Genomic DNA, 23,581 nt, shown 5'->3' with positions numbered 1-23,581 from the left:
TGTTATCGCATTTAACCCTAGACTTTTTCTGTTTTGTTTGCAATTAACACTTGCATTTTCTGCTTTTTAAAAAAGATGTGACTTGAGTTTTACTCTCTGTTAAATTACAGTTTGCCCCAGAATGTATATATTACAGATTTATACATCTAACAACAAGCTGGATCCAGGCTCCAGGATACTCATCCTGCAACCAATGAAATCAATGCAAAACATCCACTGACACCAGTGGGAGTAAGATCAGGCCACATCCGCTAATACTTAGCATTTAAATAGCACTTCACATGTTTGCAGGGCTGTATGATTAACTAATTTTCACAAGTCTCCTGTGAGGTAAGTCGTTAGACTGATTCCACAGATGAGGGAACAGAGAGGAAGTAATATGCCCAAAGCCATGCAGCAAGATAGTGGCAGAACTCAGGCCTACCTTACTCCCAGCCCAGATCTTCCAACCTCATCAATCCAGAATGCATTGCTCCTTTCCTTTTAAGGCTAACACTGTATAACCTTTATGGGACATTTCTTCAACCATTGCTCAGGAGAGTAATCCCATGGACTTCAGTGGGACAACCCCTGGACAAAAGATCAAAGTCATTGGGAGTTTTGCCACTGGCTTCAATGGGGGCAGGCCCATGGAGCTTGGACCTGACTTCTTGTTTACACACTAATGGTGTTGGGGTATGAGGACTACAGGATCAGGCCTTAGATTTCGGTCTAGAAGATTTCTTTTCCAACCAATAAAGCTTTAAATGAGTGAAGCTATTTAATTATTTGTGAGAACTTTAGATAAAAATTGCTTTCTAGTGTCATTCTCACTCGATAGCTTTTCTAATCTAACCTTCCCAGGTACCTCCTATTGTTTATGGTTTGTGGCTAGAAGCTACAAACATCGGACTACATCAGGGATCAAACCTCCCCCCGCCCTGCTCTCCTTATGCTAATTAATGTATCTATTATATAAGACCATTTAGAGGCACTGTAAGCTTTTTTAAAGAGCCACCACAGCCAGATATTACAGCAAAATCTTGGATGATCTGCAGCACCTGAAACAGTATTAATGTCCTGAGAGAAAGAAATAATACGCAGCTAAAACCTGAAATGGCCTCCATAATTTTTTCAGAAATCAGTTTCCTGCCATTAAAACAAACCGATAGTTGAGTTAATTACTTCAGCATTGCAGCATGCATCCTTCCTGTTCTGACTACAGTTTGTCTAGAAACTAGAAGAGGCAAAAACACCAAATCAAACCAAACCAGAAAAAAAACCCACCAAAACAAAAGGAAATATAGAACAACATTTTGTTTTCCTTTAGTTTAAAAGCTTCAGTATAAAAATAACTGGCTGGTCAACAGGCCCTGATTTCGGGCATTCTTCCTGCTTCTATCTTTTATGCCAGATCAGTCAGGTTTTGGAGAGATAAGGGAGTCCTGCAGCCTATATTCATGTGAGTAGTGAGTGCCACTGTCTCTAACATCCTCATTTCCACATCTGCCTCTCAGCACCTTCCTGACATGGTGCAATACTAACCTAGTCTCCAGATGTTCCCTAGTCTCCAGATGTTCATCCTTGTGGCAACCTGCTCTCTGAATGTCCAGACATCAGGTAGCAGTGAAACTGCAATGTTGGGTCTATGCCCTAGTGAAGTAGTGATAGTAGGGAAGAGCTGGCACAGCGTCATGCAGATTGTCTTTGAAAACCCATAGCTAGACTGGAAATAATTCGCTGAGTGGTTCTCAGTACTGTGAAGACACTTAGGGCTCTGTCTTGCATGGTGCTGAACGCTCTCCACCACTCCCATAAATTTGCCCACTCATTTATGGTCTTTAGTGATTAAAAATTAAAACAGTAAAATGATGAAGAGGTCAACAAACATGACCCACCCTCAGCCTAATACCATCTCTAGGAACCAGTTCATTAAAAAACACAAAAACCAAGTTACTGCCATCTGGGTTTTTCTATCTGTGTGCCTTTTTTACAGTTAACTTTTCAGGGCAGGAGCTGTTGTTCTGTTTCTCTGCCGTACGATACCATGAAGATGGCAGTGCTCAACAAATTAATCAATTAATTACATACAGCAAACCTAATAAGAAGTCATATCCCTTAGCAAAAACATGTTAATTTTTCTTAATAATACCAGTACGGAACTAAGAGTGGCAGTGGTTAGGACAGAGACCTGGGATTCAGGACTTTTGCATTTTGTTCCGGGCTCTGCTACTGGCCTACTGTGTCCATTGCTTATATACTTTGGGCCTCAGTTTATCCATGTGTAAAAACAGGAATCATAGCTTGAGAGGTGTTCTGAGCTTAATTAGTGTGAAAAGTGATATTATCATGATTTATTTATGGTAGCACCCATAATAACCTAGCATTTTCCAGACATTCAAGAAGAACAGTTCTTGCTCCTAGCAGCTCACAATCTAAGGATAGACAGACAGACAAGTAGACAGATTAGCTGAGATCCAAAACTGAAATGCACTATACGAAGGCAAAGTATTGTTATTAATGATGACATAAAGCAAAATCTGTGTATCTTAGTTTTTTCTCTGGCATCTATCACTGAGATATCAAATGGCCATAAACACTTATTTCAACAATGGTTAACAAACTATAAAGGTGGCGAAGCATGGTTTACTTACATATTCAGGTATATACAGTTTATTAAATCCATCAGTGTTTGTGCCGCATACTTCAGACTGTTCATTAGGCCTTAACCACAGGCAAATTTTCTCTTTTTGCTCTAGAATACTGTATGTGAATAAAACCCACCTTGCCCACACCACAGCACAGAAGACCTTTTCAATAATCCAAATTCCTGCCATCAGTCTTAGTTATGTGAATTAGGGCAAGTCACTTAAACTTCTCCAATCTGAAAAATTGCAACACCATCAACCTTATACAATTGTTGTGAGGGTTATTAATTAGGGTTGGTAAAGCTTTTTAGAGCCTCAGGTGAAAGGTCTGACGTAGGTGCAAAGTATTCATTTTTGTAATATCTCTGAGTTCCAAAGTAAGAAAAAAGTTTGATCCTCATATGTCACTTCATCCCTCAGCGGGCTTGAGAATTCTGACCCTAACCCAGGAACCCAATCTGATAAATAGCTACATGCTGCCTGATTACTACTTCTTGCCAGATATTCCTCATCCTTGAAAATGCTGGTCTGTACCACTTCATGAAGAAACGCAACTGAGAAGTGCTCAGAAGTACTGAGAAGTACATGCAGCCACCTTTGGGAACTGAATCTTAAGAAATTCAGGTTTCTTTTATTAGATAGAATTTCCTTTAATTGGAAATTTAATGACCCATTATTGCTTTTGACACATGCATTACTCCTGTTTGTACCTAATCTTAAACTCCCTGTACAAGCAAAACTCCCACTAAGTGGGATCAAACACATAAGAGCTGTGGAATTGGACCCCTAAAGCTAATACACACTGTGTGTGCAGCAGGAAGAACAGACCAGTCAATGTAACGATTGGCTTTATAAATAAAATATGCATTTCTGTTCTTATTTAATGTTCATTTTGACAGGCAAGCAGCATTTACAAAGGCAGGTTGACTGGATTGTCTGGGTGTTTGAAAAGGCACTCAACTCTTACAATGTATTATTAAACAAACTTTAAATCAAACCATTGAAATTAACTCATCCTCCCAAAAAGAAGGACTATTGGACAAAACTACTAGGAAGGTAAAATGTGCCCACTGCAACCTTTCTGTGAGTGGGTCTTTGTTTGGCTAGCTGGAAGGGGCATTGCCCCTTTAAGGGCTCCCTTACAGAAGGTTGAGAAAAGGGGAAAAGTGTACAGGGATAGACAGAAAGGGCAGGAAGCAGTTGGGGCCAGAGCAGGAGAAGGTCATTGCATTTCCCTTCCTCCTGACCAGAAGCGTGTATGTGTGTATGTTGGGGGGGCAGTGTATTTTTAACCCATGCACAGTAGCGGATTAATGATTTTGCCGCCCCTGGCCCCATAAGAACTTGTTTTAATTTTTGTACGAATTCGTTTGAATCCACCGGCAGCTGTTTCCTGCAGCACGCCTGGGAGGGAGGGCGTAGAATCGGAGCAGTGGCGCGGCTCGGGGGAGGAGGTGGCAGTGGAGCGGAGGTGAGCTGGGGCGGGGAGTGGTTCCTCTGCCCCCACCCCGGGTTACTTGCTGCAGCCCTCCCCGCGCCCCCAGCTCACCTCCGCTCTGCCTCCTCCCCTGAAAGCGCTGCCGCTCCGCTTCTCCTCCCTCCCAATGCTTTCGCGCAGTAAGCCTGCGAGGGAGGGGAAACATGGCGCACCTGCGGGAGGAGGTGGAGCCGGGGCCGGGGATTTGGGGGGTGGAGTTGGGGGGGCAAGAGCACCCACCAGCGCCAGGTATTGTCGGCGCCTATGGTTATTATAAATTTGCCTTCCCTGCAAATTTGTCGGCCTAGGCGCTAATACGCCGCTGCCCATGCAGCCATGTAAAGGCCCTTGTTATCAGGACTGGTCTGACAGCATCCACCCATAAACTTGTAAAAAGGACTGGATTCTTTTTTAACCTCTGTGGACATTATGTTAGTTGCCTTTTTCCTTCACTGGCCGGGAAGGCATTTTTTCCTCACAGCTAGATTGGCTGCGGTGCACTGGGTTTTTATGCCTTCCCCTACAGATGGTTTGGGACCCGGGAGGGGGGGAGTAGAGAGATTAGGTTGTAAAGTCTCAGTTTAATACATAACACCTGTGGCAGATGTCCAGTGCAGGTACTTGATATGGAAAGGATACTGTCATCAGATATCAGAGTAACAGCCATGTTAGTCTGTATTCGCAAAAAGAAAAGGAGTACTTGTGGCACCTTAGAGACTAACCAATTTATTTGAGCATCCGATGAAGTGAGCTGTAGCTCACGAAAGCTTATGCTCAAATAAATTGGTAAGTCTCTAAGGTGCCACAAGTACTCCTTTTCTTTTTGTGTCATCAGATAAAATGGATTGGAAAAGGATTTGAAGGAAAACACCTCTTATGGGAACTTAGTACAGGGAGTTTGAGCCTCCTACATCTCATCAGTGGGGAGCCAACCACCGCCCTTCCCTACCCCCATTTAAGGGAGTTGAAGAAGTAGGTTTGGGGCTCCTACATCTGGAACAGCAGGGAGCCATTCCCCCTCCCCTCCTTCCTGCACTGTACAATTTGTTGCCAGGCACTCCCAGATATTGTAAGTGAATAAAGTTGCAGCCTAATTAAAGCACATCCATGGCCTCCTGTCTTTCTTCCAGCATGGACAAACAATAAGGATGAAATTATGCAGTAAACTAAAGTATTAATTAGTAGTATATAGAACACACTTGCAGGTCCATATAGGGGAAGTTTGTAACCTCTCTTCCTTTGAGACTGATTAGGATACTCTGCTTCACTTTAGTAGCATTGGCTTCAATTGGACTACTCATGGAGTAAGGTACCACTAACCAGAAGGGTATGAGAATCTGACCCTATGAGATTAAAAGCATTTCTAATACTTCATGATAGTTCCAGTTCTACTCTTCTCTTGGTTAATGTGGTCAGCAGTAACACAGGAATATCTAGTTAAAATATGAATGATAGAGATTCTAATGTAAGACACAAACTAGGAATTCAGATGATTGCTTATGTTACCATACACTGTGTTTGACAGAAAAGCAAATCCAACAATTATTTGTAATCTGTAACAATATATCTAATGCATCACTAAAGTTAATAATACCTAGAAATAGTTTTGTAAGGATTTGGAGAATCTGTTGTACCAATTGCAACAAGTTTGGGAAATCTGATTTTATGAGAGTGCTTGAAAGATCTCATGGAAGTACTTTTTGGTCTCACTTAAATCAGACTGAATCTGTTATACCGCACAGGGCTTGATCTCCAGTCCTCATGCTAGCCCCACCATGCTCTGCTTTATTCATCCACTCTACCTCCTCAACCAAAAGAGTTTACTATTTATGGGCAGATCCCAAAGCTCCTCAGAGAAGCTCATGGAACTGTTCAGCCACCACTTGGTACACATGCAAAGTGAAATTTACTACTGCAATTTTCCTTTCCTTGATTTTCCTTTAAATTTTCTGGTTTACAATGTTATGGGTAAATGTACAAACTATCTCTTGTTTGCTTACTTCCTTTCCCAGAATGATGATGTCCAGATATATTGTTGTTTTTCCTTCTCCTTTTTCAGTTTCAGAATCTTGTTCTGGGAATCCATTTATGTGATATGGGTGAAATTCACACACACTGCACAAGGCCTAGGCACCACTTCAGCCTACCATCACCCCCCAAAAAGCCTTAGCTGGTGCACAGGCTCTGTGCATGTCCTCTGCATAGGGGTTAAATTTACCCTATTTGATGTCTCCATCAGAAGTTCTAGTAGGATCTCAGAGCAATCCTACAGCCAGCAGAAGTCAAATGTGGGGACTTTGAAATGTAGGTGGGCGGAAGAGATGTTAAAATTATTTCAACACCTCTTCCTCCTGCACCTATAGCTGTACCTGGTGACAAGCATGGACAGCATTGCATATCCAACTTTACCTCCATCCCACAGAGAGCTTCTACTACCTCATTTTATATTATTGCAGCTTATTAATGGTTAGAACACTGGATGAGGAGTCAGGAGTCCTGGGTTCTATTTCCAGCTCTGCCATTGGTCTGTTGGGTGACCATGGGCAAGTCCCTTCACCTCTCTGTGCCTCAATTTCCCTTCTACTAAAACTGGGATAATGATACCTACCCCCTTTGTGAGACCTCTTGATGAAAAGTGCTATACAAGAGCTAGATATTATTATTAAACAATAAACTATGGAATTGAGGTTACAAAAAACTACACAACAAAAATTTGCCAGACACTATTCCTTCTCTGCTACTTATTTTTATTGTGTCCATCCCTCATTTTGGGTTCACGTCTTGTATTTTAGAAGCTGCTGTTGCACATTAAGCTTGGAAGGGTGGGAGGTATAGGGCTCAATTCTGATCTTATTTACACAAATGGTAGTCACCTGCTGTACCACTAAAGTTTATCTATGGTATTTATAAGACCCTTATCACTTTGGTATCTAAATTAATTGAATTATGCAACCATAAAACTGGAGCAAAGTGAGATTTACTCCAGCACTGTGCATCTTAAGAATGTGGTATATTAGCTGTACAGAAGCAAAAGTAAGAGTGGCCCTCAGGTATGAAGGGATTGTAGGCCCCTTTTATGGGAGGATTACAATGTCAACACTTAACTGGAACCTGCAAACCCTGACCTGCCAATCAAACTCACCAGAGTCAAGGTCCCGCATAGGAATCTGGACCACTGGGATTGGCTGAGCACTGTGGCTGCCCAGCAAATCCCAACCCCCCAGCTCTAGCTGAGGGAGGGGAACAGTGCTGTTACTGATTAGTTCATATTTTGACAGAGTGATACATTTATTAAATATAAATGAGGAAAATGCTCAACTTCTTTTTGTATTAAACATTGTATTGCAAGAGAGTTTATCATTTCACTGGAGCTGTCCAAAGCAAATATACCAGGATTATATTACTTTTCAGGCAGATTTGCTTTATGCTCCAAAAGGCATGAAAGGCTGGCATTATTCCAATATGACACATGTCTTGAATTGTTTTACTACTTTAGAAACAATACAGTATATATAACAGCTTTGTAGGGTCTGAAATTCCTGATAATCTATCAGTGGAACACAACATTTTGGTTCATGTTTTGCTTCTTTTGGAATCAAAAATACGCATTGTAATTTTATATCTGGATAGATTCTTTCTTATCAGTTTTTTCTTCTGCCATCCATATTTCCCTTCACTATTCACTAGAATCCACATACTTTTCTGAAGAGATAGCAAAGACTAAAAGTCTCAGGAAATTCCAGAATAATTTTTTTTTATGTACAAAGGAAGGTGAATTTTAGCTGTAATAAAAATGAAAGTTGATAGGTTTGGATGAAACGCTGGAACTGTTCAAGCAGATTGTGTGATGTTTCCCCCCCAGCTTTTCTAGTGTACCCACACATTGAAATGAAATACTCACCCTTAGTTATCAAATCATGGCCTAAGTTATAGCTGCACCATTTTTATTAAATTCAGTGGGGGCTCCACAGCTAAAATCCTGTGTCCTGCTTTGAAAATCTAATCCCTAAGCATTCCAGTGCTTTTGTGAAGTATATTGGTTTCCACTAAGGACTAAACTGAGCCCATCAGAGCTATGTGGTCAAGTGGATAGAGCACTGGACTGGGACCCTATTTCTGACCTTGGCACTGGCCTGCTGATAACCTCAAGCAAGTAATTTAACCTCTGTGTGCTTCCAGTTTCCCCATCTGTAAAATGGGGATAATGATACTAACCTCCATTGTAAAGGACTTTGAGATCTATGGGTGAAAAGTGCTGCACGAGAGCTAGACATTAAATTTTGGATTTGCTGATACTAATTATTATTGATAATAATTATTTACCGCACATCAAAATTCAGTATGAACATTAGATAATTATGTAATCCTCAGAATGACTGTATGAAGTAAATACTGTTAATATTCCCATTTGCAGATGGGGACACTGAGGCAGAAAGGCCAGGTGATTTATGCAAAACTACAGATTAAATCTCTGCCAATGGCTGGGGTTTCTGGATCCTGGACTTATGCTCAGACTATTCCTCTTCCCACATGCTATACCTGTAATCTCCCTCTAGCATTATCAGTTTACTATTGCAACAATAGTCTAGAATGGAAGTGCTATGCCCCTATTACAAATGTGAATTACCTGTACATCCCTGGTGCATGGGGCCTCTTACAAGTACATTAGTTCTGTTGTATTACAGTAATAAAGGATGGCCTTACATAAGATATCTCAAATGTAGCTTTCATGACAAAGTTTTAAGGGCTTGATTCTGCACTATTCAAGTTAATGGGAGTTTTTACATTGACTTGAATGGGAGCAGAATCAAGCCATAAGTGCCCTATGGTTCAGGATGGATCATAGCCCTGGTCTACACTACGAGTTTAGGTCATATTTAGCAGCGTTAGATCGTTTTAACCCTGCACCCGTCCACACAACGAAGCCATTTTTGTCGACTTAAAGGGCTCTTAAAATAGATTTCTGTACTCCTCCCTGATGAGGGGATTAGCACTGAAATCGACATTGCCGGGTCGAATTTTGGGTAGTATGGACGCAATTCGACGGTACTGGCCTCCGGGAGCTATCCCAGAGTGCTCCATTGTGACCACTCTGGACAGCACTTTTAACTCAGATGCACTAGCCAGGTACACAGGAAAAGCACCGGGAACTTTTGAATTTCATTTCCTGTTTGGCTAGCGTGGCGAGCTCATCAGCAGAGGTGACCATGCAGTCCCAGAATCGCAAAAGAGTTCCAGCATGGACCGAACGGGAGGTACGGGATCTGATCGCTGTATGGGGAGATGAATCCGTTCTATCAGAACTCCATTCCAAAAGATAAAATGCCAATATATTTGAAAAAAATCTCCAAGGGCATGATGGACAGAGGCTACAACAGGGACCCGCAGCAGTGCCACGTGAAAATTAAGGCGCTCAGGCAAGCCTACCAAAAAACCAGAGGCAAACGGCCTCTCCGGGTCAGAGCCCCAGACATGCCACTTCTATGATGAGCTGCATGCAATTCTAGGGGGTGCCCCTACCAGTACCCCACCCCTCTCCATAGACACCTGCAAGGGGGGAGTCTCATGTAACAGGGATGAGGATTCTGGGGACAAGGAAGATGAGGAGGAGGAGGATAGTGCACAACAGGCAAGCAGAGAAACCATTCTCCCCAACAGCCAGGAACTGTTTATCACCCTGGAGCCAATACCCTCCCAACCCATGAAGCCGGAAGAGGCACCTCTGGTGAATATACCTTTGTAAACATAATACATAGTTTAAAAGCAAGCATGTTTAATGATTAATTAATTAATAATCCCTGAAGACCTGGGATGCATTCACGGCCAGTACAGCTACTGGAAAAGTCTGTTAACATGTCTGGGGATGGAGCGGAAATCCGCCAGGGACATTATTAAGGGGACATTCAGAGGTGGCTGTTCCTGCTGGGCTGTTTGCCTGTGGCTGAAAAGAACTCATCCCTGCTTTTAGCCACACTGTGGGGGGAAGGGGAGGCCGTTCACGGTGAGCTGTTCGCATTTGGCTGGCAGGGATCTTCCCTGATACTAGTCACATGGTGGGAGGAGGGATGAAGCAATCATCCCAGAGAATTGGGTGGGGTAGGGAAGTTAGTTGGGTTTGTGCTGCACGTTAACCTGAAAACCGCAGCCCCTCCTTTTAAATGGCCAACCCAATGGGTGCTTGGTATGGGAAAGGAGGGCGCTGCTGTTTGAAACCATTCCCACATGTTATGAAGGTGGAAGAAGCCGAAAGACTGGGGCTTACCATGGCTGCCTGCAAGCCGAATTCTGTTGCCTGGTCCTGCATGTGTGATCTCTCACACCAAACCGGCAGGCCCTCAATATAAGAGGCAAAATGTGACCTTGTACAGAAAGCACATGTGCTATGTAATGTTAACAGCTTGGTTCACTGTGAAAGAGCGTACCCATTGTTCTCTAAAATGTGTCTTTTTAAATACTACTCTCCCTTTTTTTCCTCCTGCAGCTGCAAATGTTTCAATGCTCCCCCAATCATTTCCGTCCCAGAGGCTAGCGCAGACAAGAAGGTGAAAAAAACGCACTTGCGATGAAATGTTCTCTGAGCTCATGCAGTCCTCCCACACTGAAAGAGCTCAGCAGAATGCGTGGAGGCAAACAATGGCAGAGTCCAGGAAAGCAGAAAATGAACGCGAGGACAGAAGGGATGAGCAAGATGAGAGGTTGCGGGAGCAAGAGGAGAGGTGGTGGCAGCATGATGAGAGGAAGCAGGATGCAATGCTGAGGCTACTGGGGGATCAAACTGATATGCTCCGGTGTCTGGTGGAGCTGCAGGAAAGGAAGCAGGAGCACAGATCGCCGCTGCAGCCCCTATGTAACCACCCGCCCTCCTCCCCAAGTTCCATAGCCTCCTCACCCAGACGCCCGAGAACGCGGGGTGGGAGGGCCTCCAGGCACCCAACCACTCCACCCCAGAGGACTGCCCAAGCAACAGAAGGCTGGCATTCAATAAGTTTTGAAGTGCAGTGTGGCCTTGTCCTTCCCTCCTCCCCTCATCCACCACCCCACCTGGTGCTTCCCTCCTCCCCCACCCCTTCCGGGATACCTTGGCAGTTATCCCCCTATTTGTGTGATGAATTAATAAAGAATGCACGATTTTGAAACAACAATGGCTTTATTGCCTCTGCAAGCGGTAATCAAAGGAGGGAGGGCAGCTGGCTTACAGGGAAGTAGAGAGAACCAAGGGGGCAGGTTTTCATCAAGGAGAAACAAACAGAAGTGTCACACCGTAGGCTGGCCAGTCATGAAACTGGTTTTCAAAGCTTCTCTGATGCGCAGCGCGCCCTGCTGTGCTCTTCTAATCGCCCTTGTGTCTGGCTGTGCATAATCAGCGGCCAGGTGATTTGCCTCAACCTCCCATCCCACCATAAACATCTCCTTCTTACTCTCACAGATATTGTGGAGCACACAACAAGCAGAAATAACAATGGGAACATTGGTTTTGCTGCGGTCTAACGGAGTCAGTAAACTGCTCCAGTGCACTTTTAAATGTCCAAATGCACATTCTACCACCATTTTGCACTTGCTCAACCTATAATTGAACAGCTCCTTACTACTGTCCAGGGTGCCTGTGTATGGCTTCATGAGCCATGGCATTAAGGGGTAGGCTGGGTCCCCAAGGATAACTATAGGCATTTCAACATCCCCAACAGTTATTTTCTGGTTTGGGAAGTAAGACCCTTCCTGCAGCTGTTCAAACAGACCAGAGTTCCTGAAGACGCGAGCATCATGCACTTTCCCAGCCATCCCACGTTGTTGTCGGTGAAACATCTCTTGTGATCCACCAGTGCTTGCAGCACCATTGAAAAGTACCCCTTGCGGTTTACATACTGGCTGCCAACGTGGTCCGGTCCCAAGATAGGGATATGCATTCCATCTATCGCCCCATCACAGTTAGGGAATCCCATTGCAGCAAAGCCATCCACTATGACCTGCACATTTCCCAGAGTCACTACCCTTGATAACAGAACGTCAATGACTGCACTGGCTACTTTGATCACAGCAGCCCCCACAGTAGATTTGTCCACTCCAAATTGATTCCGTACTGTCTGGCGTTGCAAGCTTCCAGAGGGCTATCACCACTCGCTTGTGAACAGTGAAGGGCTGCTCTCATCTTGGTATTCTTGCGCTTCAGAACAAGGGAAAGCAAGTCACAAACTTCCATAAAAGTGCCCTTACGCATGCAAAAGTTTCACAGCCACTGGAAATCATCCCAGACCTGCAACACTATGAGGTCCCACCAGTCTGTGCTTGTTTCCCGGGCCCAGAATTGGCATTCCACAGCATGAGACTACCCTATTGCCACCAGGATGTCCAAACTGCCGGGGCCTGTACTTTGAGAGAAGTCTGTGTCCATGTCCTAATCACTCTAGTCACTGCGCTGCCGTCGCCTTCTCGCTTGCTTTTGCAGGTTCTGGTTCTGCACATACTGCAGGATAATGTGCGAGGTGTTTACAATGCACATAACTGCCACGGTGATCTGAGTGGGCTCCATGCTTGCCATGGTATGGCGTCTGCAGGAGAGCAGAGTTGCAGTGGAAGTGGTGACTAAAGACGGATGCCACAAGAATAGATATTTATAGAGAATGAAGAGAGGACCTGCAAGGTGGATTCATAAGAGCAGGGTTGCAGCAGAAGCGGTGGAGGACAACAGTTAGCACCGTGCACAGTTCCCGAGGAAGTACACAGGTACCCAGGAGCCCATGACAGACAACATGGAGAAATTCGCTATTGAGACAATAGCGGCAGAGCAGAGTTGCAGCGGAAGCAGTGGATGACGACGGTTAACACTCCTACTGCACTGTCTGCTGAAAGCAGTATGGCGTCCGCACGGAAAAAGGGCATGAAACGATTGTCTGATGTTGCTTTCATGGAGGGAGGGGTGACTGACGACATGTACCCAAAACCACCCGTGACAATGTTTTTGCCCCATCAGGCATTGGGAGCTTAACCCAGAATTCCAATGGGCGGCGAAGACTGTAGGAACTGTGGGATAGCTACCCACAGTGCACCGCTCCATAAGTCGATGCTAGCCACGGTAGCCGCCGACTTAATGGGCTTAGTGTGGACATATGCAATCAACTGTATAAAATCGATTTCTAAAAATCGACTTCTATAATATCGACCTAATTTCGTAGTGTAGACATACCCTGAGACTTATAATATCTTTGGTGCTAGGAAGTGAAATTATTTCCTTGTTTTTCCTCTCCTGGAAGGATGGCTTCTTTCAAACCACTCTCACTGATAACTCTCCTTAACATACGTGGGTATGTTAATTTAATTAATATGATTAATCCTGTTTATGCTTAAAAACAGAGAGGATGTGTATGATGGGGTATTTCTTTTCTTTTAAAAATTATCTATTTTCCAACATAATATCAATATTATTAAAAGACAAAGTTTGCTAAAGATAAATCATACAATTTAACATACATTCTTCAAATAACAAGGCCTCTAATCACTTTGAGCATTAAATGAACTATGAAAAGAGTTAAGATAGGAGCAAAAATGAATATATTTCTATATATTTTATATATATTAATATATAATATAAATGAAGGTATTTCTTTAGCCTTTTCATTATCTGGAATTACCAAAATTATGTCACTGAGAGCCACCAATTTTCTCCTAGCTGAAATCTGGCAGATCATATCTCTGATGTAAATCAAGTTTAAAACATTACCTCCACATTCCTGATGCAAGTTCTTAGGAACAATCCATTTACATTTTCCAAACTGCACATCACAATCACCATTCTTAAAGCCCTTTGGAGTCTATCAACAGCTTTCCTTAACTGGTCACAGTGGCTGCTGTTTAGCATCAACAGGTATTCCTTCCCCAAAGGGCTGACTGTGCTATCTCTTTGTCTTTTCCAGCCTGTGCTAGCCAGGAGATGATATATCAAGGTTAGGACTCATAAATGGATCTCCTATATTACAGTGCAGAGTACTAACATTACACAGACAGATCATTCTGGTTTCTCCATTTTTACGTTGCAGGAATGAAAAAACAAACAAAATACCAATTCTGTGTCATTTTCATGTAAAATTTTCAAGCACGTGCAATAATAGCTAAATATAATTTTTATGACATTTTAAATTTTAAGAGATAATGCCACTACTGCCATAAGATATTTAACCTTCTCAGTAAATTACTTTCATAATTGACCTGTGGCTTTTAAACATCAGCATTGGACAACTTTTCCCTCTTTCAGAGATATAGTATATACCTCACACCTATTTATTTTAATCACTTTCTGTGTATGTAAACAAATATTGACTGTTGCTGAGATCAATATCACAAAGTACTTAAGGACCACTACAGTGCTTATACTGCTAAGGCAAAATTGTGGTTATGTCTGAAAGGCTGATCAATCACAACACTGAATAAAACAGTTCTACATCAACTGTATTCACCTCTGCTTCTCAAAGACCTCAGTAAAATGTGAACAGGCAGATTTTTTTTTAGAACTTAGACTCTCCAGTTTAGGACAGTAACCCATCAGTAATCAATTATATGTTGCCTTCATTCTCATTCTGGAAATTATATAATAACAGGATTCAGACAGGAAGTAATATGACACACTCAACAGGAAGTGGGATAAAAGTTTTCTTGGTCCTGCCCTGGTCCTTGGTAATATGCAAATCTTGGCAATCCACTGAGAATCCCTCATTAAGCGCAGTTTAGTGAGGTTCTGTTGCAGCAGGCTTTCTGTAGCTTGTTTTAAATATGTTTTCCAAATCCTGTACTTAATTATTGTTTCTTTGCTATTCAGTATGCAGGATTTTTTTAAATGCACTGACTGATTTGCCTAAAAATAGATAAGGACAAGTGCAATATAGAGCCTTTAAAAACCTCAGTAATACAAGTCAAAACGAGACTGTGCACAGTACCAGTACAAAAGTATCTTGCACTAGATAGAAGGCAGAGTCCTTAGAATTGCAGCTGCAATGTGTAAAAAAACCAACCCTCTAGATAAGCAGCATCAAGGAATGGATTCTGTCCAAGAATCACAGTTTGCTATCCACTAAAGCTAAATAAATGATTTACCAGGTCAGTAAAAGAAAGGAATTTGCTCAAATTGCCTCCTTGAGTATCTAAAACCCTTATAAGGGTCTGGCAGTCCCATAAATTGATACTGCTGAACAATTGCAGTACAGGACTGGATGGCTCTGTGGATTAGTAACAGAATACAGAAGCTTTCACCTCTAAGTGACCAAAAGTTGATATCAGCAGATGGCTGTCCAATTGCCAATGCAAAATGAGTTTGTGGTCTTAGTCCAGTTACTAGTATGTGGGCAGAGCTTAATAAATACTAAAGAAACATTCCATTAATATTTGTTAGAGTTATTAAACAAATTTGCTTTGATTGTATTTGTGTCTGTAAATATTCTAGTGCATGAGTTTGCTGATAGGCATATTTAACAAAACCAAAAAATACGGGCTAATATTCACAGAAAGTAAACTCTGGATTCAGAAACATCAATATTCATTTTGGAAACCCAATTCTAAGAATAACGTTAATATAATACATGAACAGAAATATACCACGTTGTATGCAGTGTTGTTGTCACCATGTTGGTCCCAAGATATTACAGAGACAAGGTGGATGATGTAATATCTTCTATTGGACCAACTTCTGTTGGAGAGATAGACACACTTTCGGGCTTACACAGATCTTCCTCAGATCTGGGAAACATACTCAGAGTGTCACAGCTAAATACAAAGTGGAACACATTGTTTAGCATAGCTAGTTAACATGTATTTCAAGGGACCACTCAAGGTGAAGTGGTCTGTTAACAACCCTTCAGTCATTGGGGAAAAGGAAGTGGGCGGAAGCAGCTGGGTGGGGTTTTTAGTGGGTTATAGATTGTTGTAATAAGCCATAAATCCATGTCTCTATTCAGTCCATGATTTTTAATGTCTAGCAAAGTTATAAATTTAGGCTCCCAGGCTCATCTTTTGAAAGTGTTGTGCAGGTTTCCTTTAAGGATGAATGAAGTCTGATAGGTCAAATACAGAGTGATGGCTTTGTGAAAAGTGTTCACCCACAGGTTTTATGGTGTTTTTGTCTTTTATCATTTTCATGTATGAATTCATTTGAGGGCATAGTGATTGTTTGGTGTCCCCCACATAGTTGTTATTGGCACATTTGGTGCACTGGATAATCACTACGTTCTCGAATGTACTCAGACAGGAAAATGATTAAAAGACAAAAACACCCTATCACCTGTTGTTGAACATAAGAACGGTCATACTGGGTCAGACCAAAGGTCCATCAAGCCCAGTATCCTGTCCTCTGACAGTGGCCAATGGCAGGTGCCCCAAAGGGAATGAACAGACAAGTTTCCATCAAGTGATCCATGCCCTGTCACCCAATCCCAGGTTCTGGCAACAGAGGCTAGGGACACCATTCCTGCCCATCCTGGCTAATAGCCATTGATGGACCTATCTTCCATGAATCTATCTAGCTCCCTTTTGAACCCCGTTATAGTATTGGCCTTCACAACATCCTCTGGCAAGGAGTTCCAGAGGCTGACGCTGCATTGTGTGAAAGAATATTTTCTTGTGTTTGTTTTAGACCTGCTACCTATTAGTTTCATTTGGTGGCCCCTTGTTCTTGTATTATGAGAAGGAGTAAATAACACTTCCTTATTTACTTTCTCTATACCACTCATGATTTTATAGACCTCTATCATATCCCCCTTAATTGCCTCTTTTCCAAGCTGAAAAGTCCCAGTCTTATTAATCTCTCCTCATATGGAAGCCACTCTATACTCCTAATCATTTTAGTTGCCCTTTTCTGAATCTTTTCCAATTCCAATATATCTTTTTTGAGATGGGGCGACCACATCTGCACGCAGTATTCAAGGTGTGGGCGTACCATGGATTTATATAGAGGCAATATGATATTTTCTGTCATATTATCTATCCCTTTCTTGATGATTCCCAACATTCTGTTAGCTTTTTTGACTGCTGCTGCACACTGAGTGGATGATTTCAGAGAACTATCCACAATCATAGAATCACAGAATATCAGGGTTGGAAGGGACCTCAGGAGGTCATCTAGTCCAACCCCCTGCTCAAAGCAGGACCAATCCCCAATTAAATCAATGACTCCAAGATCTCTTTCTTGAGTGGTAACAGCTAATTTAGACCCCATCATTGTATATGTATAGTTAGGATTATGTTTTCCAATGTGCATTACTTTGCATTTATCAACATTAAATTTTATCTGCTATTTTGTCGCCCAGTCACTCATTTTTGTGAGATCCTTTTGTAGCTCTTTACAGTCTGTCTGGGACTTAACTATCTTGAGTAGTTTTGTATCATCTGCAAATTTTGCCACCTCACTGTATACACCTTTTTCCAGATCGTTTATGAATCTGTTAAATAGGACTGGGCCCAGTACAGATCCCTGGGGGACACCACTATTTACCTCTCTCCATTCTGAGAACTGACCATTTATACCTACACTTTGTTTCCTATCTTTTAACCAGTTACCAATCCAGGAGAGAACCTTCCCTCTTAACCCATGATTGCTTATCCCATGAACGCTTTTCACAAAGCGACAAATTTAACATTAAGCATTTGCTGAGACTGATATTTTGGGCTCACTCCTGCAAGTGTTAAGTGCCTCTTGTAAGTCATACCCAAGATAGAAGGGTTCACTCTGCAGGAGATGCTCAGCACATTTGAAGGACTGGAAATTTTACATGGATTGTAGGTACTTAGATAGAATTTTGCCTTTTTTATTTAATGGGATGGTAAAATCAATGAGATACATCATCTAATCGATATAAAGAGTATTTGATTTTAATTTTTTATTAAGAATGTAATAGAATATGCAGAAAATTGATATTTGCTACATAATGATTTACAAAACAAATATTAAACTAGATAAAGATTCTCACAGAACGCACAAAATTTTTAGTGTTCATGTGTGAAAGAAATGTTACGCAGAATTATTTTAACCTCCTTCAATAACCAGTAATAGACTAATGTCCCAGTATTGCAAAGAGATTATGCAGACAGATCCATATGCATGCAGCCCCAATTACTTCAACAGGAAAGAGAGAAAATAATATTTTGGTGAAATGGCATATGTCGAACTCTAATACACAATCAAGTGAACTGGACCTAGTGCAAACATGAAATTTTTTTCTTCTAAATGGATGGGACATTCTAACCACTAAGGAAACACAGAACACTGTTGTCAATCATATATTGGATATTTGCAGAAAGATGACTTTCTGCTAATTCAAACAAAATTCAAACCATGTTACACAGTATTTTAGATTATTATGAAACAATTCATTTAACATTTAAAAGTTTTTTATCCAACAGCTACCCTTTTTTTGTTATTGACAGAAACACAATGTTTGTAACCAATCTTAGGTGCTGAATTTATCTGAAATAACAGATATGATTATTTGAAAATATTTCAGCACTGGGACTGTGCTCTCATGCAGCAACCTTTGTAACCGCAAATGAAACATTCCTTTGCCATTTATAAACTTAGGTCCACATTTTTCACGTTCGGTGCTTAAAGTTAGGTACCTAAATGCATCTTAAGGTATTTAACCAATTGGCCTGCTTTTCAGAAGTGCTGTATATCTGTACCCCACAGTTGCTGAAAATCAGACAATTTATTTAGGTGCTTAAACATGCATTTCAGTGCCTAAATCCAGGTATCCAAGATTGCATATTTTTACTTTAAAGGGTATGGAAAGTTGAACAATTAAATAATGGGAAGACAGAAGTCAATCTTGCTCTCTTTCTCACACAAGTAGTTCCACTGACTTCACTGGGACTCCTCACATGAGTAAGGAAAGCAGGATGGGGCCCACAGATCATAACTGGCCTACACACATATGAATCTAGTTCTGCCCATTGTCCAACATTCAGCAAAAACTAAACTAATTTCAGAGATCTAACTTCCATAACCCACTTCCTGGAAAATGATAATCCTTGGATTTATCAGTATACTGATACAGCAAATGTGTAGTAAAACAGCTATTTAATATGATTAGCACTGTATTTAGCGCTGTACAGTTACACTGGCTCTGACTGCTGGAGTGGCTGCAGCTCGTTCTCTTTCTTTAGCAATTTCCATCTCTATTTTGGCCTTGATTTTGTCCCAATCAACTTCCAGCTGTAAGAACAGGAAAGATAGTAGGTAAGTGTCAACATTATATTAAATACATATCAATGAACAACAGTATGAAGGTACAAGTCACAAAGTGATCTGCTCTGTCGTTATATAGGTCTCCTCTGGATGCAAAAATATAACTACCATTAATGTTAACGCAAGTTACATTTGTGTATCAGTTGGTGGCTTTCTTCTATAGTCAAGATCTAATAAACATTATGCTATCAGAGGTTCCTGCCTTTGAAATGAAACAAACTTGATACTTTTCAACAAATATTAAAAACTCATATCTGGTGAGAAAATATTCAACAATGAAAATAAACTTAGATGAGCCTACTGGGCATCTTTCAGCTTAAAAATGAATGAAATCTATTTGTCAAATAAATCAGAATGCAGCCACTTGCTCATGGTACATTGAGCAACTCTACTACACCAAAGTCCATCAAACAAATTGATGGCATCTACATTAGTAATTTGATATAACAGAAATAACATTGTCAATACTTGAATTCTGCTTTGATGATAAATGTTTCTTGTTTTGTATTGGCATTTCTTTAGTGGCAGAAAAACATCATCCTGTGGCAGTGTCCTAGTTCAGTGAAACTATGAATACTGGAATACTGAATAGAGGAACAAGTTTCAAATTGGCTGCTGGCCATTTCTTATCCTCTGTCAAAGCTGGCACTGTTCACGTTTGCCTGTAATGCAGCTCAACTGATTTTGCCTAAATTGTCAGAACCAGCATCCTATTCTATTCTCTCGGTTTTTCAAGCACTTGTATGAATTTGAGGGCTGTCTTTCTATTTTGTTTTGTCTCCTCCTATGACCATCCATTTTTAATTACTCTTTTTATATATTTATGCCCATCTATCAATAAGGACATCAATTCCCTATTTCACACTAGGCTACAGCATCTTGATCTAATGAATTAATGAATATCTGAACTCACCTACATTATTGACTGTGTGCATTTTAAGAAAAATTTCAAAGGAGGCTCTGCAGCAGAGTGCAGAGCCAGTGCTTGGGGCAGGGACAGCGCATGGAGACTCGTGCGCCCCCTGCCTAGAAGATGGCTCCGCTGCTGGCTGCTTCCGGGGTGTAGTGTGGTGTTGAAACAGATAGGCACCAACATGCCTTAGATGGGCAGTACCGCTGATCGGACTTTTAACGCCCCGGTCGGCAGTGCTGACCAGAACGACCCAGATAATTTATGAGTACGTTGAACAGCACTGGTCCCAGTATGGATCCCTGGGGGACACCACTATTTATCTCTCTCCACTGTGAAAACTGACCGTTTATTCCTACCCTTTGTTTCCTATCTTTTAAGCTGCTTACTTTGTTTTGTTCTTACATGACTGCTTACTTTGTTTAAGAGCCTTTGGTGAGGTACCCTGTTAAAGTCCAAGTATACTTGTTCACATGTGACAGAGTGCAGGGAGTGAACAGGTGAGCCTGCATTCTGATCACCACTTAGATGCCCATTAGTTCTCCAGAGGAAGCTGATTGGGGTAATTATCTAATCAGTCTAAAAAGAATGGCTCAGGTATGAGAATCTCCCTCACATCCTCTGCAGTGTAGACTGATGCAAAGAATCCATTTAACTTTTCTGCAACGGCCTTGTCTTTCTTGTGAGTAAAAACAAAAGGAGGACTTGTGGCACCTTAGTGACACAAGTCCTCCTTTTCTTTTTACTCTTCAAGAGTCACTGGTCACGTGACGGAATTAAGATAGTTCCATGACCTGAATGTTCTTATACCTTATTACATGAAAGGCAAAAAGAGAAGGCAATCAGTAAAACAACTGTGTGTGGAGAATTGGTTAAAAAACAAAGATTCACTGATAATGACACTCCACTTGTGAGGTAACTCCCTTCTCTTCATGTGTCAGTATATTTATGTCTGCATCTGTAACTTTCACTCCATGCATCTGAAAAATTGAGGTATTTACCCACGAAAGCTTATGCTCAAATAAATTTGTTAGTCTCTAAGGTGCCACAAGTCCTCCTTTTCTTTTTATGTCTGGTTTGTAATTCTTTTCCAACCAGGGTTGGAGAGATCTCATTTTGAGTCAGGCATAAGAGGTTATATACATAGTTGTGGTTATGAGGCCCAATAGTATGAGAGAGAATATGCTTCTTTGACATGGAAACTGGTAAAGTAAGGCTATGGTTGACTGACTCTTTCTTCTGGCAGGAAGGATTCTGTCTTTCTGAGTGTCCAAAACTGCCCCTTTGAAGAGGAACTTTTGTGTGGGTAGTGAGATCAACTTCTCCTAGTTTGCAACAAGTTGTCCTTCAGAGAGGAGGTCACAGGCTAATTTTCTCTGATCCTCCAGGAGGAATTTTGCAAATACTGCCATCTTATCCCAAAGATGTTATTGGTGGCATGTCATTACAGCCTGGTAGCGTGACACTCTTATACCCAAAGATGCAAATTAAATTACTTTTCTACCCAGAATTTCCATTTTCTTGCCTTCTTTATCAGAAAGCATTGAATGTATCTCATCATCCTTATACCCCTGGACTTCAGCTTCTACCACAAACAAGTTGGAGCCAGATGAGTGTGAAAAAAATTAAAATCAATCATGTATAATTGGTATAATTTAGCCGTCTTTTTTGACATTTGCCTGAACAGAAGCAGACATGGCCCATATTGCTTTTGTTGGCTGCTAGAGATCATCCGAAACTGGGCATATAATTCTATTTTTTGATGGTGAACCAAGAATACTGAAGATTGGATGAGAAGTCTTCTCAACTGTCACAGATGGAATTTTCAAAGTAGCTGCCATTCTGTCAACTAATTCATAAAATAATCCTCTGACTGGAAAGAAGCAGGTGTAATCCCTACATCCTCATCCAGAGAGGTATGGTCCTCCAGCTCAGCATCCATTTGTTGGTATTCTTCAGGCAATAAAGGCTGCTCTTCTTCTAAAAGCACATTTGCTACAATGGTAGGAGATTTCTCTCTCTCTCTTTATGAAACATAAATACATCTGAGAGCTTCATATCTGATGACTGAAATCTTCCTGGAGCTCTTGTAGGAGAAAGTTTTGTGCTATAGCAGGTGTGATCCAGTCCCTGGAAATACCAGGGAAAGGGCCAATAGGTCCACCTAGCCCATAAGGATACTGTTAATCCACCCAGCAATCCATGCTCAGCTCTTAGTATCTCCTAGTAGCAGCATGCTTTTCCTTATGAGATGTCACGTTAGGTAACTGACTCCGTTGTTCAGATTCCACATCTGACTGCAGATCCGAACTCAATAGTACAGAAGAGATCAGCGGTCTTGGGTGCAGTATAAAAAAAGGACAAGAGCATCTTTTTAGGAGAGCCTGAGAGAGTCTTAAGTGGTGGGACAGGCAGTGAGACATATATCTCTTCCATCTTTCTTTTCTCTGGAGGAGAAGGAACAGTATTGGGGAATCCGAAGAAATCCTGTTTGCCTCCTGTATCATTATTGCTCTCTTCCAGATCCAACATAAATTGAGGTTACAGATCTGAGCTACCACTGTTATGGTCAGTTGCCAAGGAGGCTTGAAAATAGAGAAGCAGTTCTGGTGTATCCGTAATAAGAGCTGTCTGCTTTGTTAGATGATCAGGATCTTTTGGTCTTGATTTCGGATCTGCCATTTTAGGATTTGTAGAAGACTGACCTGGAACATCCCTCAAGTGCATGTTGGCTCTCCTAATAGTGGCCTTTTTGAGCAGTGAGTCTTTTTCCAGCACTGAAGTTCCCAAATCCAAGGGGGTCACTTTCCTGGACTGGCTCTGAGGCCGTCGCTGATGGGGTTCTTTCTCTACCTTTTTGTTTCAGATATGACAGTTTTTGATCCTTTTTAGGTACCACAGGTTTCTTGGAGCTTGGAACAGAAGACAGTATCTTCTGCAGAGGTCTCTTCTGCCTATTCTCTCCAGAAGTATCAGGGGCCAAATCTGGTCTATGTTCACTCATGAATCCAAGAAATGTTCTGGATCCAGAGAGCTTGGCTGCCAAAGCGTCTTGCAGTGGTAACACTTATAGTCTGTTCTGCCTCTTTTTCGGTATCCTTGGAGTGAAAGTACTGTAGATTGAGCATCTTGAAGAACAACATTCCTACCCAAGGCAGGCTGGGCATCTTATGTGAGCATCTGATGCCAGAAAGACTGCAGGGCAAGGGCCCACTTCTTACAACCAAGTTTCTTGATCTTTGGATCCGCCACTGGATTTCAATAGTGGAACCGAAGTTGTACAAACTACTCAAAAATTAAAGAAATAAAACCTAACCATTGAAATGCTAAAAGCTAACTATTTACAC

The 23,581-nt window shown here is 41.6% G+C and overlaps 1 protein-coding gene across 3 annotated transcripts in view; it reads right to left on the bottom strand.

Moving 5' to 3' along the window:
• Positions 1 to 17,930: 17,930 nt before the first annotated feature.
• The window catches only part of IFT80 (intraflagellar transport 80), a 147,739-nt gene continuing 142,088 nt past the window's right edge, over positions 17,931 to 23,581 (bottom strand). For all 3 annotated transcript variants that reach the window (XM_084639441.1, XM_084639443.1, XM_084639442.1), the window contains one exon: positions 17,931 to 19,291. In XM_084639441.1, the coding sequence (XP_084495567.1) occupies positions 19,178 to 19,291 (114 nt within the window). In that variant the 3' untranslated portion in view covers positions 17,931 to 19,177. The remainder of the gene's footprint in view (positions 19,292 to 23,581) is intronic.

The sequence above is a fragment of the Lepidochelys olivacea genome (assembly GCF_965140295.1).
Source record: "Lepidochelys olivacea isolate rLepOli2 genome assembly, chromosome: 9".
Lineage (NCBI taxonomy): Eukaryota > Metazoa > Chordata > Testudines > Cheloniidae > Lepidochelys > Lepidochelys olivacea.
The sequence above is the reverse complement of the archived record's forward strand: the minus strand, read 5'-3'. Positions and strand labels throughout refer to the sequence as shown.